The 18,544-nt window shown below is 37.6% G+C and overlaps 1 protein-coding gene across 2 annotated transcripts in view; it reads right to left on the bottom strand.

The window, feature by feature from the left end:
- The window catches only part of JARID2 (jumonji and AT-rich interaction domain containing 2), a 297,444-nt gene that overhangs the window by 156,259 nt on the left and 122,641 nt on the right, over positions 1–18,544 (bottom strand). The window contains exon 2 of one of the 2 annotated variants that reach the window (XM_074272131.1): positions 12,975–13,110. In XM_074272131.1, coding sequence (XP_074128232.1) covers positions 12,975–13,110 — 136 coding nt within the window. Of the gene's footprint in view, positions 1–12,974; positions 13,111–18,544 lie in introns of those variants that run through there. The other variant, XM_074272149.1, reaches the window with a different exon arrangement.

The following is an 18,544-nucleotide window of genomic DNA, read 5'->3' as shown; positions in this document are numbered from 1 at the left end:
GTGCATTATTTTAAACATCTGTGTTTCTCATAGAAGCTCACTTAACCTGTTAGGCACAAAGATCAATAAGTGGATGAAGCCAGCTTCAATGAAATAAAATATAGCAACAGGCTTTTCATGTGCTGATATATATATATATATATATATATACACACACACACACACACACACACACACACACACACACACACACAAAAAAAATTATTCTTTCTAATAAAGGATGGTTGGGGGGAGAAATATAAGTCATGGAAAAACAAAAAATAAATTTTTTTAAAAGCCAACTTTGCAAATAGACTATGGTACTTACACTACAATGGCTCGTTGTGGTTGAATGTATCAGACACACAGTAGGCACTTATTAAGTATTACTGACTGAATGTGGGAAGGGGACTAAATTTGAAATGTTTGAAATTTCTTATTGCCAACTATTCCAAATGTAATAATATAGAAATTCTGACTCAAAGTTGGAAAAGAGTTGGTAAACAAGGTGAAAACTCAAGGTTAGGTGATTTTTCCAAAGGTACAAATATAACATTTCCTGACTTTTACAGCTCAGAATTCTTACTACAAAAGGCCAGTCCCAAGTCAGGATTTGTCAAAGAAGCAGAATTTTCTTCTTTTCCCCAAAGGAAAAGCAAAACTTAAGAAAGTGTCACAAAATATCCCCCACCAACTGGGACCGAGTTGCAAACTCCCTTTCACCTGCCTAAATGGAAACTCAAAGGTTATCTATGATTTCTGGAAATAGAGAGGATTTTTCTCCATATATATTAAGAAAATTAAGACAACCACTCTTTAGTCAGCCACAAATTCTTACTTCCTCTGAGTAGAGGAAAGTTATATTTACCTCTAAAATCAATTAAATAAAAGGGGGGAAGGGGAAGAGAAGAAACAATACTAAGAACAAAATACCTGACTTTGTGTTGTGAACTTGGCAAAATTCCAAAATCCTGAGTGTGCTTCAGATTCATCATATATAAAGTATGATCTTTGTCACTCAGAAAAATTAGGTATTAATGAAACTTGCAGATAACTACTTCTCGAACACCAAGAAACTGAAATCAGTGCCTTATGACCAGTGTCCGCCCCAGCCTTAGGACCCAGCAAGACATTTTCGATCTCTTTAGTGTAAGGATATTTCTCATATAATGGCCTTGATACCTGTACTTCCCCCTAGTCTGCCCTCTCCCAGTTTTACCCAGAAGGAAAAGAGAAGGCCTCAACTCTCGGAGCAGTTGAGAAGTCAGAAGGACAATGGCTCTGTCCTGATGGCAGAAAGGTACTGACCAAAGCAAGTATGAGGCAGGTCCTTCAGCAACTGCCAGAACAGTCATTGGGATGTCCAAAACCTGTGTGATGCTGTGCTGACAAGGTATGTTTCCCCCGGCCCATATACTATGGCCCGACACTTGGTGGAAGGCTCTCATTTGTCGAAGGACTGACAAGGCTGCTCAAAGCCTGATCCCAAAAGGGGGACGACCTTGAGGAATCAGACCGTTCCATCCAGGTGGACTTTACTGAGCTGTCACCAGAGTCGCCTCAAATACTTGCTGGTCATAGTGGACCATCTGACCTCATGGGTGGAGGCATTACCCTCAGGCCAAGCAACTACCTCGACAGTAAGGTCTTATTAGAACAAATTGTTCCCAGATATGGAATGGTGGAGAAGATAAGACTCTGATCAAGGAACACATTTTTTTGTTCGGGTATTGCTGAATCTGTTTGGGGCCTTAGAAATCACTTGGGATCTATCTCCATAGCCCTTGGCATCCTCCCTCTTCTGGGAAAGTAGAAAGGATGAACCAAGAAATAAAATGGCAGCTGACTAAATTATCTATAGAGACCCAACTACCTGGGATTAAATGCCTTCCTCTCGCTCTGGTCAGAATCAGAACCAAGCCACATAGAGATATTGGGCTTTCACTTTATGAATTATTGTACGGTCATCCTTTCCAGGCTTATCATGAGGGAGACTGGAAGCCTATTTTAGAGAGGATTTATTTGTTAAGAGATAATGTTAAATCATTGCTAAAACATTTGCAAGAACTTCAACAAAAAGGGTTAATAGCTCAGACTCCTAGGTTTCCCTGTTCATAGAATTCAGGTTAGAGATTAAGTGTTGATCCCTTCCTAGGAGGAGAGAAGCTGACTCCGTGCTGGGACAGACCCTATCAGGTGACACTGACCTCAAACAGTGTGATTTGCACCCAGGAACGAGGCTGGACATACCACACCAGAACAAAAGGACCTGTGGCGCCACCTTTATCGGAGTGGATAGTTGAAGACAGGGGAGACCTCCAATTACATAAGAGGAGGGGACCTCCATTGAATGGGAACACTGATTCTGAATCCAGTGCATTGTAACTGTATGAGTTTTCTTTTCTTACTTTGGGTCTCTTTGCCTGTTAGGAAGCTGATATATTTTCATTTGGGAATTTCACCTTAACTTCACAGTGTTATAAGTTGAACCTCATGGGGCTTTCCCTGAGCTTTGGGTTTACCTATTTCCTCATAATAGTCATAGAAACCAGACCTTTATTTTCCAGAGATGAGAACTAGTTCCTCCTGCTCATGCAGAATTTAGGGAGAACTTTTAACTTATCAAATTGTTGGATCTGTGTTGGATCCCAACAATCAAACCAATGGCCATGGTTACCCAGCCTGGGTCCTTAGTAACCAATCCCAAAGGGAACATATACATTGGGTACAGTTATCAATGGGGTTGGTATAATGTCACCCCAGGGACACCTGGGAAACATGGGACTCTATATCCCACATTTTGGAGTACCTTTAACCTAATAGATCAATGGCCAGTTGCCAATTGTAGTTGAAGGAAGGAGCAAGGTTTATGGAAATGTCAATATGTCAGCCTTTGTGGGGAGGAGGGAGGGCCCCTAGGGACGAGAGACCAACAATATTACCCTTTTACAAGGAATAGTTCAGTCATATTTCCAAGGGAACAACCTGCTCTAAAGGGTCATTATGGGATCTGTGGTTTAACTATCTATACTCACCTACCTCTTAATTGGACAGATATTTGTTATATTGGACTAAGGCCCAATATTTAGGGACTCAGTCGTACGATGATTTGGGAAGAGGGAAATGGAGTTTAGATACCTCCATCACTCAGACTGGAGATGCAAATGGTTGGGGTGATGCCTGGCCTCCAGAAAGAATAGTTAAAGAGTATGAGCTAGCCAGCCACCTGGGTTCAAGATAGAAGTTGGGGATATAGAACCCCAAGATATATGTTGAACAGGATAATTAGGCTTCAAGCAGTTGTAGAGATTATCACTAATCATAGGGCTAAGGCACTAGATCTTTTGGCTAATGAAGCTACTCGAACCAGAGAAGCTATTTTAGAACAGACTTGTGTTGGATTATTTGTTGGCTGAGGAAGGGGGAGTTTGTGCTAAACTAAATTTATCCACATGCTGTATAAAGATTGATGACAATGGCAATCTAGTAAGAGAAATCCCTAAAAACATTAGAAAACTTGCTCATGTTTCTATACAAACTTGGACCTCACTGTTCAATACTTCTTGGTGGTCCTAGTTTGGGAAAGCTGGTGGAAGCAGCTCCTTTGGTTTGGCCTTATAGCCCTTAGTGGTATTATATTACTCCCTATCTGCATATCCCTTGTTTGTTCCAATTAATAACCAGAATTGTCCAAAACTCATTATCTGAAATGATCAGGTTGGAAGAGAAAGCTGAAGGGTCTGTTAAATGGATGTTGTTAAAAGGGCAAGGGTGGAGCCAGTGGGCCAAGGCCAACAGGAACCAGAAGGAAGTGAGGAATTCATAGGGAATGTGAAATTATGTTACAAAAATTTGAAGAGATCTCAGTGTACAAAATAAGAGGAGGGACTGAATGAGATGAGGTGAGATCTTTCAAAACAGTTGTGAAAACCGAGTTAAGACTTCATCTGCTTCAGAGTTTGAGTAGGCCTGAAGGACTTTGAGCCTTGATTCAAGGGCATAATTGAGTCCCCTTCCTACTATCCTCCCATGACACAATTTCCTCCCTGTTTCAGTCAAATATGGGCAACTATGTATTTATTTGTCAAGTTCAATTTCGTGGGTAGATCAAGTTTAGAATGTAAGACTCTCAGCCAATGAGGATGAGGGTCAGTGGTGGGAGGGGGTGTTTTGCATTAGGGATTAAAGGTGCTGTCCTCTCTTCCATAATCTGCTCGAGGGGTGGGACGCCCTTCTCTAGAGAATGTACAATAAACTTTGCTTTATTCTAGAGATCTCCAGCTTTTTTATTAAATGATGACCCCCCTCACTATTTCCGTACCACATACTTTTAACACTGTACTCATCCATTCAATAAGTACTTATTGCACCATGCTGGGCCAGCAGGAGGACAAATATGCAAAACAGAATGTCCTCATTAAAAATGTGTGTATTCTTTGTTTCAGAGATTCCACTGCTTGTTATATATCCCAAAGAGGTCAACAGAAATAAAAATTGCATGGGTATCAAAAGATTCATAGCAGCAATTTTTAAGGCAGGAAAGAGCAGGAGACAGATAAGATAATTAATTGCCTATCAATTGGGAAATTGCTAATACTATGGTAAATGAATATAATGGAATACTACTGCAGTGTAATAAATTCAGAATTTAGAGGTATGGGAAAATTTATAGGAAATAATGTACAGCAAAGTAAGAAATCCATAAAAGTAATATACAAATAATGGAATAGGAGAAAAGTTGAAACCAGCCTCAGTGTTAAGCAGGGCTCTAGAGAATAACTGAAAAAAATTTAATGTTTCATTGCAAAAAAGGCTGGGGAAGCATTGCATAAACTGTTAGAAAACGTGAGACAGCTTATATCTTCCCCATGAGATAAAACCTTCCATCTATTTTGTATATCTTGTATATACCTAAATACTTACTTATTTATATGCTGCCTTCCTCCCATTTCAAACCTGGACTTCTCTAGGACAAGGGGCAGTTTTTACCTTTCCTTTTATCATCAGAACTCAGGCCAACAGTATTCTCATAGGAACAGATGCATTTTGAAAACACACCATAAAAGTAAACGTTCACATACAAACAAAAATGCAGATTTTTATCCAGCATCAAGCTATCAAAAAGTGCCAGAACCAATACATTTGGAATTATCCCTATCCCACAGTAGTCAGGATAACTAAATCTAAACCCCAGATGTGTACCCAGCAGGGTAAAAACCTGCTTTTAAGAAGCATGGCTGTGGGATGAATCTGGTTGAAGATCTGGTGGTTCAACCTTAAAACTCATTTTAAACCTGGTGGTTCAACCTTAAAACTCAGAGAGAAGACATGCTGAATAAATGGATGGACAGACGCACATAGTTCCTAGAATTGCCAGGCTAATTAGGATTATAAAATATAATGGTTATGAAGGGAAACCTTCCCTAGACTATAGGTAGAAGAGCATGAGGTCCCTTCAGGGGGCTGGACTGTCTAGCTAATTGCACTTCCAAAACTTTGTATTCCAACTTGGAAATACTCAGAATTTCCCCAAGCAGGCTTGCCATAGCAATGAACTTTTATTAGAGAGAGAAGAGATGAGATAGGCTTAGGAGTGAATCCAGGCTTTTACTTGTAGTCACCCAACTTCAGCAAAAACCTCCGTTTACCAAAACTTCTGTCTATGGGGGATGACTTCACCTTTTTTCACCCCTAAGCACAAATCTAGGCACCCTTAGGAAACAAAGTCTATCAGACTTCCTTAGAGAAAGAAAATGCTGCAAAGAAAATTTATTCAAACCAGTATCATGTGGCACTGAATTCAAATCCTACTTCCAGTGTGAGCTAAGGCAATCAATCCTCAAAGGTAAATGACCTGTTCTTAAAGGTATCTTCCGTTTCCTTAATTTCATACCTTCACCAAGAAGCCTCCCAATTGCAAAGAAATGTTTCAGCAAGTAAAGTAACATATCGATTTTATAGCACCATTAATGATCTAAGATGAGCCATGTATAAGCTAACTAACCCACCCCCTTCTCTCATATCATCTGTAAAATATGTGAACTCGACAAGATGAGCTTCTCAATTGCCCTCCTAGTACAAAAAGGCTACAATTCTGTAACAAACCTATACTATACATTGGGAAAACAAATATATTCAAGAGTCATGAAAGAGGACATCTTGAAGGTTTTAGTGTATGATGAAGCTATCCTCCATTATGACACATCAACCTGACATGCAACTGCAAACTAAAACTCATTCTGAATATAATGCAGCTACAAGATAAGTTCTAATCGTTCCTAAGAGATGAACACAGAAATGACAAAAGTCTTCTTTATTTCAAGTGAGGAATAAAAGATATCTGGGAAGAATTTTATTCTTATCTCAAATACCTCAGATTTTTCCAAATTTGGCTCTTATAATGAAATATAGAAGAGGGAAGGAGAGAAGATGGCACAATTTCTTAAGGAAAAAACACCATTTTTATCACAACTGAAGACCCAGTTTCTTAGAGTAGGACAGTTTGATGAATACTCAGGGCAAAGCCTTCCCAGTCAAAAGGCAATAAAAATAAACTAAAAAGATACTAATGCTAGATACCTGGGGACTCCATATTTTTAATATTAAAAAGAAAACTTCATGATTTGAAAAGTAATACAATGAGCGCATACCAAAATGGGATAAAGAGTAGCCAAAGAGAATGGAGAGAAAGAAAAAAAGAAACCAAAGGAAGACTTCAGGGTAGAGAGATGGCACCTCAACAACCTGAGTTCAGGGTCACCTAAGATTGTGCACTTGGACACAGCTGAGTCACCCCCGTGACGTTCTTCCACCCTACCTTTCTCAGAACTGTCCAAGAAGGGCATTTTTCTAAGTCCTAAGACATGAAACAACAATCTAGTAAATGGAAACTAGTATAGGTGTGTGTGGAGTAAAATATGAAGAAGTTACAGATTAAGCACATATTGATCAGAGACAGCTAGCTAATGTAAATCAGACCTATAGGCACCAGTTATGTGAAGGCTTAGGCTGCATTCCATTGTGCAAAGAAGAAGAGGCTGTAAATCACTTTGTAGGTTGCATTCCACTGACCAAATTGGGTGGAGGGGAGCAGATTTGTATGACCCACAACCTATGGAGGGTGGGATTTTGGAGGTTCTTTGTCTGAAATGTATAAAAGTTATGAACATTTTCAAAATAGTGGCTCTCTCCTGCTGTGACAGGATGGTCACAGACCAGGATGGGGTCTGTTTCTCGAGATTCTAATAAATAATTCTGCTTTTCTATGAGTGATCTCTGAGTAGTCATTTTTGGATAGGATTTTCTATCCCTCACAGGTGGGGCAAAATGGGGGAGGGGGGGGGGAGAAGAGTCAGAGATTCTAGGTGAAAGAGGATTTGATGCAGATAAAAGAGAGACTAGAAGTATGAAGAATCTGAGTTCAGAATATTATTATTATTATTATTATTATTATTATTATTATTATTATTATTATTATTATTATTATTATATTATTATTACCAATTCAAAAAGCCTGGAAACAAAAGTGGAATTTTTAGGATTCTTTTAGATGCTGAGTATAAAATAGTGATTGAAACTTTAGACCTTAACTATAAAAATGGGGCTATGACCAGAAATTTCCTCTTGAACTCATAGTACCTAGTGAGGCTACAAAACTCATGAAAGAATCAGCATCCCACTATTCCCACCCAGAAGTCAGGAAGAAAAGTCAGGGAGAAAAGATGAAAACAATGAATGAATCATTTGTGTCTATGAATGAGAAAGGAGATGCAAAACAAAAGTTCTGTCTGCCTACCAATTCAACTACAGTTAATTATACCAAAGCCACCTACAGATGCTGGAATTAAGAAATTATTCTCGCCACTTTCAAGGTTTTGAATATTTTGCTGCCTACTCTTCCCTTTAACTTCACATTTCTTTAATAGGTTCCTAAATTTTCCTTGTCCTTTTTACATTACCCTAAAAAGCAATGGTACAAATGTCCTTACTAGGACAGCAGGAAATGGGATGCAACTTCATTCTACAATTTAGTTAAGATTTCATAGTCTGACGAGAAGAACTGCTGGATCTTAGATGTTATTTATAGAAAGTAAACAAATTTCAAATACAGCTAATAACTCCCTCCTCACTTAGTCTATAATTATGTGTACCCATTATTACTGTGTAATTATTTGTGTACCATGTTATTATTTAAGTGTCCCTAATTTTGGACCTAGTAGGCCAAGGGCCCTAAGGGCAAAAGTGAAACCAGTCTCGTTAGCATTGAGCCCTGAAAAAAGAGGGCTCATTTTCAAATTATGGTAATCTCAGATGCATTTTCCCCTTTCCAGAACTCTGAAGTGAAGTTAACATTGGAAACAGTGGCATGAGGCAAAACCGGTGTTCACAAAAAGAGCCTAGAATTTACAGATTTCCTTTTTCTCATTTGTTCTTCCCCACAGCTTATAACCCTGGCTGTTATGTCCTACCAGGATAATCAAAAAAAACTGTAAATGATACCAATTGATTTAACTCTGATAGAAATAATAATTATGATAATAAAATCTCACTAAGTTCCAGTCACTGTAGAATCCCTAGGAGGGATTTAGAACAGGGAATGCTCACTCTGTCTTATTTGGCTGGAGCTGGGCAGCAGGATTGTGCCAACAAAACTTGATGTTACTGCAACTAACACTGTGAAAATCATGCTGACAGCCCAGCCCCACCACAGATATACCAGGATTTCACACAAGACATAAGGTTGAGGTTTTAGTTACTTGTAAAACTGGACTGCAAATTAATCTACTCCAAAAAAATGTGTCTATACATGGGCAAGGAATAACATAAGTGGGAATGGCCTGAAGAGAAACACTCTGCCAAGGTGTCCCATACGATCTTTTAAATGACAAATATTCAAAATCTGAAAATTGCTTTCAAGAACCAATCATGTCTCCAGAAAGCTGAAGACAAATCATTTCTGATGCCAAGGCAGCTGTGTGGGTCCAAGGATGAAAGAGTCTGACTGGAGTAAGAATGGAAGCCAAATTCAAATTTAACTCAAGACTAGCTGTGTGACCCTAGGCATAGGGATACCTCTAAAGTGAAGAGAACAACAGGGCCTGACTGGCAGAGTTGTAGTAAGGGACAAATAGAGAAGGGAAGAAGGGAACCCATGAAAGACTCAAAAAAGAAGAAAAAGGAAAGAAAAAATGGAGACACAAAGAGAAGTGTTGTCACTATTGTTAAATTTAGTATATGGTTCTTTTTAAAAAAAAAAAGTACTATATTGTGAGATATTCAAAGATATTCACCATTGCACATCTCTATATAGAAAGATTAATATTGAAGCTCAAAAGAAAATTTTACTGTTTTGAACTGTACCTCATTACTTACCTCAACTACTATCTCATAATTACTTTCAACTGTAACATATGCTAAAATTACAATAAAGAGTGGCTGACTTTGATTCTGTTTTGAGTCTGATGCTTGTTATGTGACTTTACTTCACTGGACCTGGTTTCCGTATCTGTATAAGGCAGGGTCAGTACTAAATGGTCCTGTGGGAAGAATACTGGATTTAATCCAAGGAGACCAGGATTTACATCCTAACTTTAAAATAATATAAAATTATGTATACATTTTTAAAACGTATACATCATATTAAGTTGTTCTGCTTTGATCTTATTTTTTATTGCAGTGGTATACCATAGCCTTTTATAATTACATTTTCTATCAACATACTTAAAGCTTGAAATCTTCACCATCAAATTATTTTGTGAATTCTAGACCCAAGATTCTAGATGCCCAAGGATTCTTTCTATTCTCAAATTTTTAATATACACTTCATGTTTGGGTTTATCATTAATTAAAATATTTCTGTGGTATCCTCATACAAACTTTATGGTTTGGGGTAAATGGACCAGAAAAATGATGAGTTTGAGAAAGAATAACAATGGTAATAATCGAAGTAACCACAACATTGCATACATGCAATGTTCTTGGCTTTCTAGAGCTCAATAATACAAGGAATAATATCCCATTTCATGTGATAAAGCATTCCTGAAACAAAAGAAACATCCTCCTCCTGCTTCTTTTTTCTCATACAGAGAAAATACAAATAAAAAGTGAACCAAGATATATTACACAAGAGCAGAAGTCCTTCTGTAGCCTGAGAATGTGTGGGTTTATGAAAATTCACAACCAAACTGCAATATCTGACTACCAACCAAAGCCCAAATTATTAAGGAAAATAATTTTCTAAAGCAATCTGGAAAAGAATCTCAAATGGGATAGGTCACTAATCTATATCATGATAACCTCAGTGATAATCCAGCCACCCTGGTTCTGGGACCAGTACAACATTAGTTATATATGTAATATATACTTTATTAGCTACCAAGGATGTACACAACCATGTCACTCTCCTTCAGTCTGTTTCTTTTTGTTTTTGGAAGTAAAACAAGTTCTTTCCGGGTAACAATAGAAAGCTGAGTAAGGGGTTTGTCTAGAAGGCCCATCATCCTGAAAACTAAACACAGAGATCCTATAAACATGTATGCTTATTTACTAAAAATTGATAAAAATTAGGCAAAATATATGTAGACTAAAAATCCAAGTTTCCTGTAGTCAGAAGAAAAACTAATTAAAATTTAACAAGAAGAAATAAAAGAGGCACATCAAAACTTAAAAAAAAAAAAAAAAAAATTGTCATGTCTTCCCCCCACACCCCCCCCGGCTGGGGTTAAGTGACTTGCCCAGGGTCACACAACTAGGAAGTGTTAAATGTCTGAGACCAGATTTGAACTTAGGTTCTCCTGAATTCAAGGAGGATGCTCTATCTACTGCGCCACCTAGCTGCCCCTTCTTCATGTCTTAAATGGACAAAAATCCTCTTTTGAAGGGGAGGAATGGGCCAGATTTTCCAGCAATCTTTATGGAGATATCTTTGCCAGCTTTTCTCAGAATTCTTTCCTCAGTATTGTAAAGTCCTTGCTAATTGATTATTTAGTTATGTAAGGGGGTAAGGGGGAAAGGGGTTTGGAAGGAGCTCTTTACAGCCACAGTGGTTAAGGTTGAATGAAGTGTTTTCTATTGCTTTGCTGAAATTCAATGTTTGCTTTATCATAAACACCTGGCTGTTGAACACTTCATAGGTAACTCCATTTTAAAGAAAACCTCTTCCTCTTTCCCTCCCATCCTCTCCAAAGTTCAAAAAGAGATTGATTGACGTCTACATGAAATTTGTGGTTGCAAACAGATGATATGCCAATGGTCTCCAGTGATGGAGCGCTCCATCACCAGTTTCCATTCTCTACCCTAAAACAAAAAGCATATCTAAGAGGAAGGGAATATATGGTTATTGTTGTATCATCCAATCATCCAGTTAAACATCACATAATTAGGCCAGACATAAAAATTCAAAAAAGCTCAAAGCATGTATAACTGAAATTTAACATAAGGATGTAGGAAAAAAGATATACAGATTATCCTCTCTATATTCAAATAATTCTTTTTTGTTTCTGCTTGTTTTAATTTTTTGAGAGGCAACAGGGTTTCAGTGACTTGTCCAGGATCACACAGCTAGAAAGTGTTATGTGTATGAAGCCATATTTGAACTCAGGACTTCATGGTGCTCATTCCTTAGGTATTTGTATTTGTATAAAATACCTCATTTCTATTTCTTTAAAACATTCCTAAAGCAAGGATTTAATTCAAATCTGCATCCCGATCAAGAGAGGTAATCTAGTGTCTCAGATGCAGTTGAAGATATACATTGTGAGGAACATCCGTTCACTGTTCATAAAGTTCTTATTTGACCCTTAGTGAGCTACCATTATTATCATCATCATCATCTTAACACTTCTTGGTACAGACTAAATGCCTCTTTGAATTATTTATCCCCATTTGACATGTAATTTTACGTAAAACTTAACAGACATCAGATACCATATTCCATTCTCTGACATATTATCAAAGTTCACATGGTTGCCTACATGGCTTCCTTCCAACTTACTACAAATCTTACTTACTTACTACTACTTTTCTCCACATATATGGAAGCAATGGGAGCCCGACTAAAACTACTATCCCTGCGACAAAATCTACAACATTCAACTCAGATTCTCATTCTTTCTTTCTTTCTCTCTCTCCTCTCCTCTCCTCTCCTCTCCTCTCCTCTTCTTTCTTCTCTCTCTCTCTCTCTCTCTCTCTCTCTCTCTCTCTCTCTCTCTCTCTCCCTCCCTCCCTCCCTCCCTCCCTCCCTCCCTCCCTCCCTCCCTCCCTCTCGGCAGTTCACACACCACAATGAGTATTACCAAGGGAGAATAAAAGATATCGGAATAAAGTCAAACAGGGACACATATCAAGTGCCACATATCAAGAGTCTTTTCAAGATTTCTCAGAATCTTCTGAGAGGTACCATAACACTTAATAGACTAGTTTCTAGCTACACACAAAGAAGTAGAAAGAACTATGTGCTTTCTAAAATGTAAATAAATAAATAGATCTTTGAGCTGTGAAGGACAACAAGAAACGTCAAGGTGTTTTCCACACCAATGGGTGACATTCATTCAGGATGCAGGCTTGTGCTTTACTCTATGTTCTTGGAAAGGTAGGCTAGAGAATGTTCCTCCAACAGAAAGAACAAAGGGCTGTCTGCCAGTGTGGATTGGATCTTCAAAGACAAGTCCTAAAACTTCTATTAGGCAGCAACCATTGTCCACTGAAGAGGATGTGGCCTTCAGCTGGAGAAAGGCGCAGAACAGAGAGAGGACCATCTGGTTTATAACAATCACAGTATTTAAAAATAAAAACAAAAAATTCCTTACCTGGGCCACCCTACCCACTCAAAATTTTACAAATTTAGGTGCCTTGGGAAAGCATCAGCATAGAGGGGAAGGGAGAATTAAAGAGATTTTCTCCTAGGGAGCTTCCAAGGCCCCAACTACTTCTCCAAAATCAGTAGGGTTATTAGGACTGGAGAAATCCTTCTTGTGCCAGAGAAGAATCAAACTTACCATTCACTGGTTTCACGCTCCCATTAATGCCATCACCATGCTGTCTCTTCTGTGCATTCTTGAACTCCTTCAGAGATAAATAAAGGACTTTGCGTACCACCCTTTCTTCTGACCAGGGAATCCCATCACTGTCATCCTAAAAATAATAAAGAAAGAAGAGAGGGAAAAGGGGAGGGGAGGGAATAAAAAAAAAAAAAAAAAAAAAAAAAGGGAGGATTACTTAAAGGAACCAGGCAACTCTTCAGATTCAGATCCAAGAAAACTTCTCAAGAAGAATTGTGTCCAATACCCATATCCAGGATGTCAGAAAGCATTACAACACCGAAGGGATGGAGGCAGGGGCATGTCAGCCATCTAGCCAGCAAAGCCAACCATATGCTTCCATTCTCTCAAATGGGGTTTTTTCACAGTCAAAAAACAAACAAACAAACAAAAACAAAAAAAAAAAAACAAAAAACAAAACAAAAAAAAAAAAAAAAAAAAAAAAACAAAACACCATGCAACTATTAAACACAGAAAACTTCCCTTAAATGCCTGATAATCAGTAATACCAAGTTTTGTTGGGTTTTTTGGGTTGTTTTTTTGTTTGTTTGTTTGAGCAGGGTTTGGAAATGGAGTATTATTGCCAATACTAACAAGTTCTAAAGCATCTTGTTTTAGCTAGGGGAGGTTAAAAAACACCCCACACTCCCTTGCCCCCAAGCATTTTTTAATATCTACTACATGTCAAATATTGTATTACATGATGAGAATATAGAGAGGGAAAAAAATTCAACCATCAGAGTTTCCATTCTTTTAGGGAGACGAGAAGCACAGAAATAGGCACCTACAAATAGAAACTATCACAAGAGGAGGGGAGGTACCACACTAACAAGTGAACAAAGCAGGAAAGGCCTTACTTTAGAGGTAAGGAAGGCCCTGCAAAGATTCTATATAAGCTATGGATTAGATGGCCTCTGCATTCCCATGCAACTTTTACACTTATTGATCCTAGTAAGGTGAGTAGAGTTCAGGTAGATGGAACAATGGATAGAGTACATGACACGGAGTCAGGGAGACATGAGTTCAAATACAGCTTCAAAAAGAGACTCTGGACAATCCTCTTAACTTCTGACTACCTCAGTTTTTCCATATGCAAATAAAAAGCATCTGGTTCCTCAAGGTGGCTGATTAGAATCAAATGAGATATTTGTAAATTTCTTTGCAAATTTTGTCATATAAAAATACAGCCATTATTACTGTGGTTATTATTGTTCTATTATTATCACAATCCATGTGAGAGATGATAAAGGCTTAGGGGACATGGGACCAAAGAAAAGTGGGGATGACATGAGAAATCTTTGGAGATGAAGGGGTGGTAACTCACCTGATAGAACTAAGAAAGATTAAAGAAATAGAACAGGAACTCAATAAAAAGATAACAGATAAACATGGCAAAGAGAACAATTTGCTAGAATAAGAGTGAAGGGGATTTTTAAGGGCATCCAAAACAAATTGTTCCTTTAAAAGTAGAAGGTAGTTTTGTAAGTTTCCTAAAATAGAAATTATAAACATTAAACATAAGATTAACCAAACCAGAAGGAAAAGACACACAGTATATTTGAAACCCAGTGGGCTAACTCCAGACCCTGGAGTCAAACACTTTTGTCCTTCAGTCAATTTCAATTGTGTCCCAACTACCTGGAATCTCACTTGGGGTTTCCTGGTAAAGATTGGAATGGTTGGCCATTTCCTCTCCAGCTCATTTTACAAATGAGGCAAACAGGGTTAAATAACTTGCTCAAGATAGCAAATATGTGAAGCCAGATTTGAACTTTGGAAGATGTCTCCCTGACTTTAGGCCCAGCAGTCTATCCATTAAATCATTAACCAGTCTAACTTTTCAAAAAAGAAATACAAAACCAAATCATCTGTATTAAATAAGAGATTTCACAATAAACGAATTGTTAGAAACTACTTTGCCCAATTATATGTCACAAACTGACAACTTTTAAGAAAATGGCTGAATATTGAAAAAACATAATATCCCAATTAACAGAAAAAGAGAATTTAAATAAACCAACCAATTTCAGAAAAACAAGACATTAAATGAACTCCCAAAGAAAAATCCTGGGATCAGAGAAATTTGTAAGTGAATGCTATCAAACATTTAAAAATTAATTTATTCCAATTATTTTTGAAAGAAAAAAAAATATATATATATATATATAAAAGAGATCCTGTCAAATTCCTTCCACAATTCATATATGGTCCTGACACCAAATCCAGGAAAAGCCAAAAACAGAGAAAAAGATAACTGAATATGATGAATATTAATATGAAATTTAAATAATTTAGCAAAGGAGATAAAGCAATTTCAAAAGGACTGTACACTATAATCAAGTTAAATCAGTCTGTCATAGCTTAGTGGACAGAGCTGACCTCAAAGCTAGGAACACTTGGGATTTCAGTCCCATCTCTAACACATATTAACCATAGAATCTGAGGTTACTTTAGCATTTGGTGTCTTAGGCAACAGGGAAGTTGTCAACTTACAGTAGGGGAAGCTTCTTCACCTGGAAATTCTCTATAATAATGAAGTTAAAGGTCCAGTCCTGATAATCAACTTTCTTAATAGCACAATTAAGAAACATAATAGACCCAGATGGCTTCCAAAAGGAGAGAATGAGGCTCTTGAATTTGCCTCTGCCACTTAAATCCAATTCACTTGCAAGTCATGACATCACCTTCCAGATGTCATTGTTTCTCTTCCAGAACAAAGGACAAGATATTTTATCACATTTAATCCTCATGACAAGCCTCTTCATTACCCCATTTGAGGTTTTCTTGGCAAGATACTTTTCTTTCCAGTTCCTTGTACAGTTTTAAGTGACTTGCTTACAGTCACAAGGCTAATATATTTCTTCAAGTCAGATTTAAATTCAGGTCAGGCACTCCATCTACTGAGCAAACTAGCCCAACCCCACTTTGCACATGAGAAAACTGAAATATAAAAAGATTTAATCAGGGTCTTGGTCTGAATATCAATTTTGGATTTTCCTGACTCAGAATACTCCTTCCATTACACCAGAGGAAGGAATAGTACCCTTGAAGCCATGCAAGATAATAAATTTTAAAAGCCCAAAACATCTTTAATATGAACTTACTAATAACTGTACTCAATTGTTTTGACTGGGAACTTCATCATAACTTCAATTACTAGAAAACTCTCCAAGAACTTTTTTTTTTTGTGGGGGGGGGGTGAGGGTGGTACGGGGTGTCAACCATCATGGGTTTAGGCAAGTTAAAACAGATAACATGAAGGATTTTTTAAATCCTACAACAGAAATAATTTATGAAGTTTACTAACTAAGAAAACATTAACTTCTCTATTCTTCAATCTGTAAAGTGGCTTACCCAAACCACTAGGTAAACTTACTGCAAAGATTATGAGATGGAAAATTCTAGAGACTGAGATGAAGGTGACTCTCCAGGGTGCTCTTTAGTTGTCTCCAATCTGATTATACATCCCTCCACCTGAAGGAGCTCAGCTCTTTAGCACTCTAGATCACACCCATCGCCTTCATCTCCCTTCCCCCCCCAACCATCAAAATCAGAATTCAAACTGGTAATAATTGACTCTAGGTGATGATCCTTCACAAATACTAAAAATAAAACCGGCTTTGGGGGCTGCAGAATCATAATAAATCATCTCCTTGGCTCCCTAGTAGTGGTTTCCTAGACACATAAACGAAAGATGAAGGTGTTCCAGAAACATACCTCCATTTAACTGTATGAAAATTTCCGCCCACTCACTCCTCTGAGGTGGGGAAAGCAATGCAAAAGAAAACTCTTCCCATGTCTGGATGTTGTATAAGAAATATTTTGCACTTAAAAGCTACCACCACAATGCGACTTTATCTAAGTTTTCATCAGAGCATTACTTTTTATAACAGAAACTTTAATGCTAAGGAGCTAATTAAAAATCACATAAATTTTCTGTCAAAAAAAACTTTTTTCACTATCACTTCACAAATTAGCCATCTTATTAAGCATCAGATATAAATATGTGGTCCAAGTGCGTGCGTGTGTGTGTGTGTGTGTGTGTGTGTGTGTGTGTGCATAGCCCAATGCCAGACACAAAAATAAAGGTTTACATTTTACATTACCAAAGTTTACATTTTCCTTGACAGTCTCTCTATGAAGGACAGGGTAAGGGGGAAGGCCTAGGAAGCCAGAAGGAATGCTAAAGATAAAGTGTGAGAAGGAAGTATGAGGAGCAGCCCAGAGAAAGGTAAGAAGTTTGGAAAAACACCATGAGTGAGTCTAATGAAGCAACATATGGATGGTTTCAGCAACAAGCATAATGAAGAAAGAGATAAATCAGATGGTGATGCCTCTTTTTAAATGTCATTCCCACTGGTGATGTCAGTTTCTGATGTCAGACCATTTTGACAGGGTCAAGAAGTTTGGTTAAAAACTTTTTTTTCTGGGTATTCCACAGTTATGATTGGACGTACATGCAGAGGGGCAGCTAGTTGGCACAGTGGATAGAGCACCATCCTTGAAGTCAGGAGGACCCGAGTTTAAATCTGGTCTCAGACACTTAACACTTCCTAGCTGTGTGACCCTGTTAACCCCAACCTCAGAAAAAGGAAAAAAAAAGGAAGTACATGCAGGCTGGGCAGGAATGAAAGATGTACTCATAGAAATCTCTCCTTGAAACTTCACTTACTATGTAACCACCAGCAAATCACTCTGCCAATCTAGACCTCATTGCTTCATCTGTAAAATTAAAAACTTACAAAAACTACATTTTATCAATTTGAAGCACTTTATAAATGACTTGCTACTATCTTGGTTTATAAACTTCCACCAGGCCTGAATAAACTGAATAAACTTGCTGGCCTGAACCCTACACCAGAAGCAATCATTCAACTCATTCTATTCTAAAAACCTCCACCTATTTCAAGTACACTTGCAAAACAGTAATTAATGTTTCAGAAAACAATTGTATTCATACATTCATATCAGTAAGGCATACAGACCAACTTATTTGTGCAAAAGACCTCAGATGACAACCTAAAATTTTGGGTAAACTAAGACCTGAAACATTCTATCGAAGAACTTAACTCCCCCACCCCCTTTTGCTTTTTACACCCCAAATATGTTAGAAGGGAAATTTTAAGACACATTCACTAAACTAAAATTTTATTCTGCCTGTGGTATGAGACCTATCTCAGAGAACAGTCTAAAAACAAGAAACCATTTTACTAGAAATATTGAAGGGCTGTCTTCTCCAAATCATAAAGAAGCTCTCCCTTCTCTGAACATATTCTCTAACAATTCCGCAGCAGATGTTCTTGCTTACACAACTGGAGTAGATTTTTACTTCCACAAGTAATAAATAAAAGCTTGCATTTATATAGCATTTTATAAATATTTTTATAATTTTATCCTCACATGAACACTGGCAGGGACTATTATTATTATTACCATTTTACAAATTAAGAACCTGAGGCAGACAATGGTGAAGTGACTTGTAGGCAATGTCTAGGGGTCTGAGGTTGAATTTAAACTTGAATTTTCTT

The sequence above is a fragment of the Sminthopsis crassicaudata genome, chromosome 1 (assembly GCF_048593235.1).
Source record: "Sminthopsis crassicaudata isolate SCR6 chromosome 1, ASM4859323v1, whole genome shotgun sequence".
Taxonomy (NCBI): Eukaryota; Metazoa; Chordata; class Mammalia; order Dasyuromorphia; family Dasyuridae; genus Sminthopsis; species Sminthopsis crassicaudata.
This window is presented reverse-complemented; position numbering and strand designations above follow the sequence as displayed.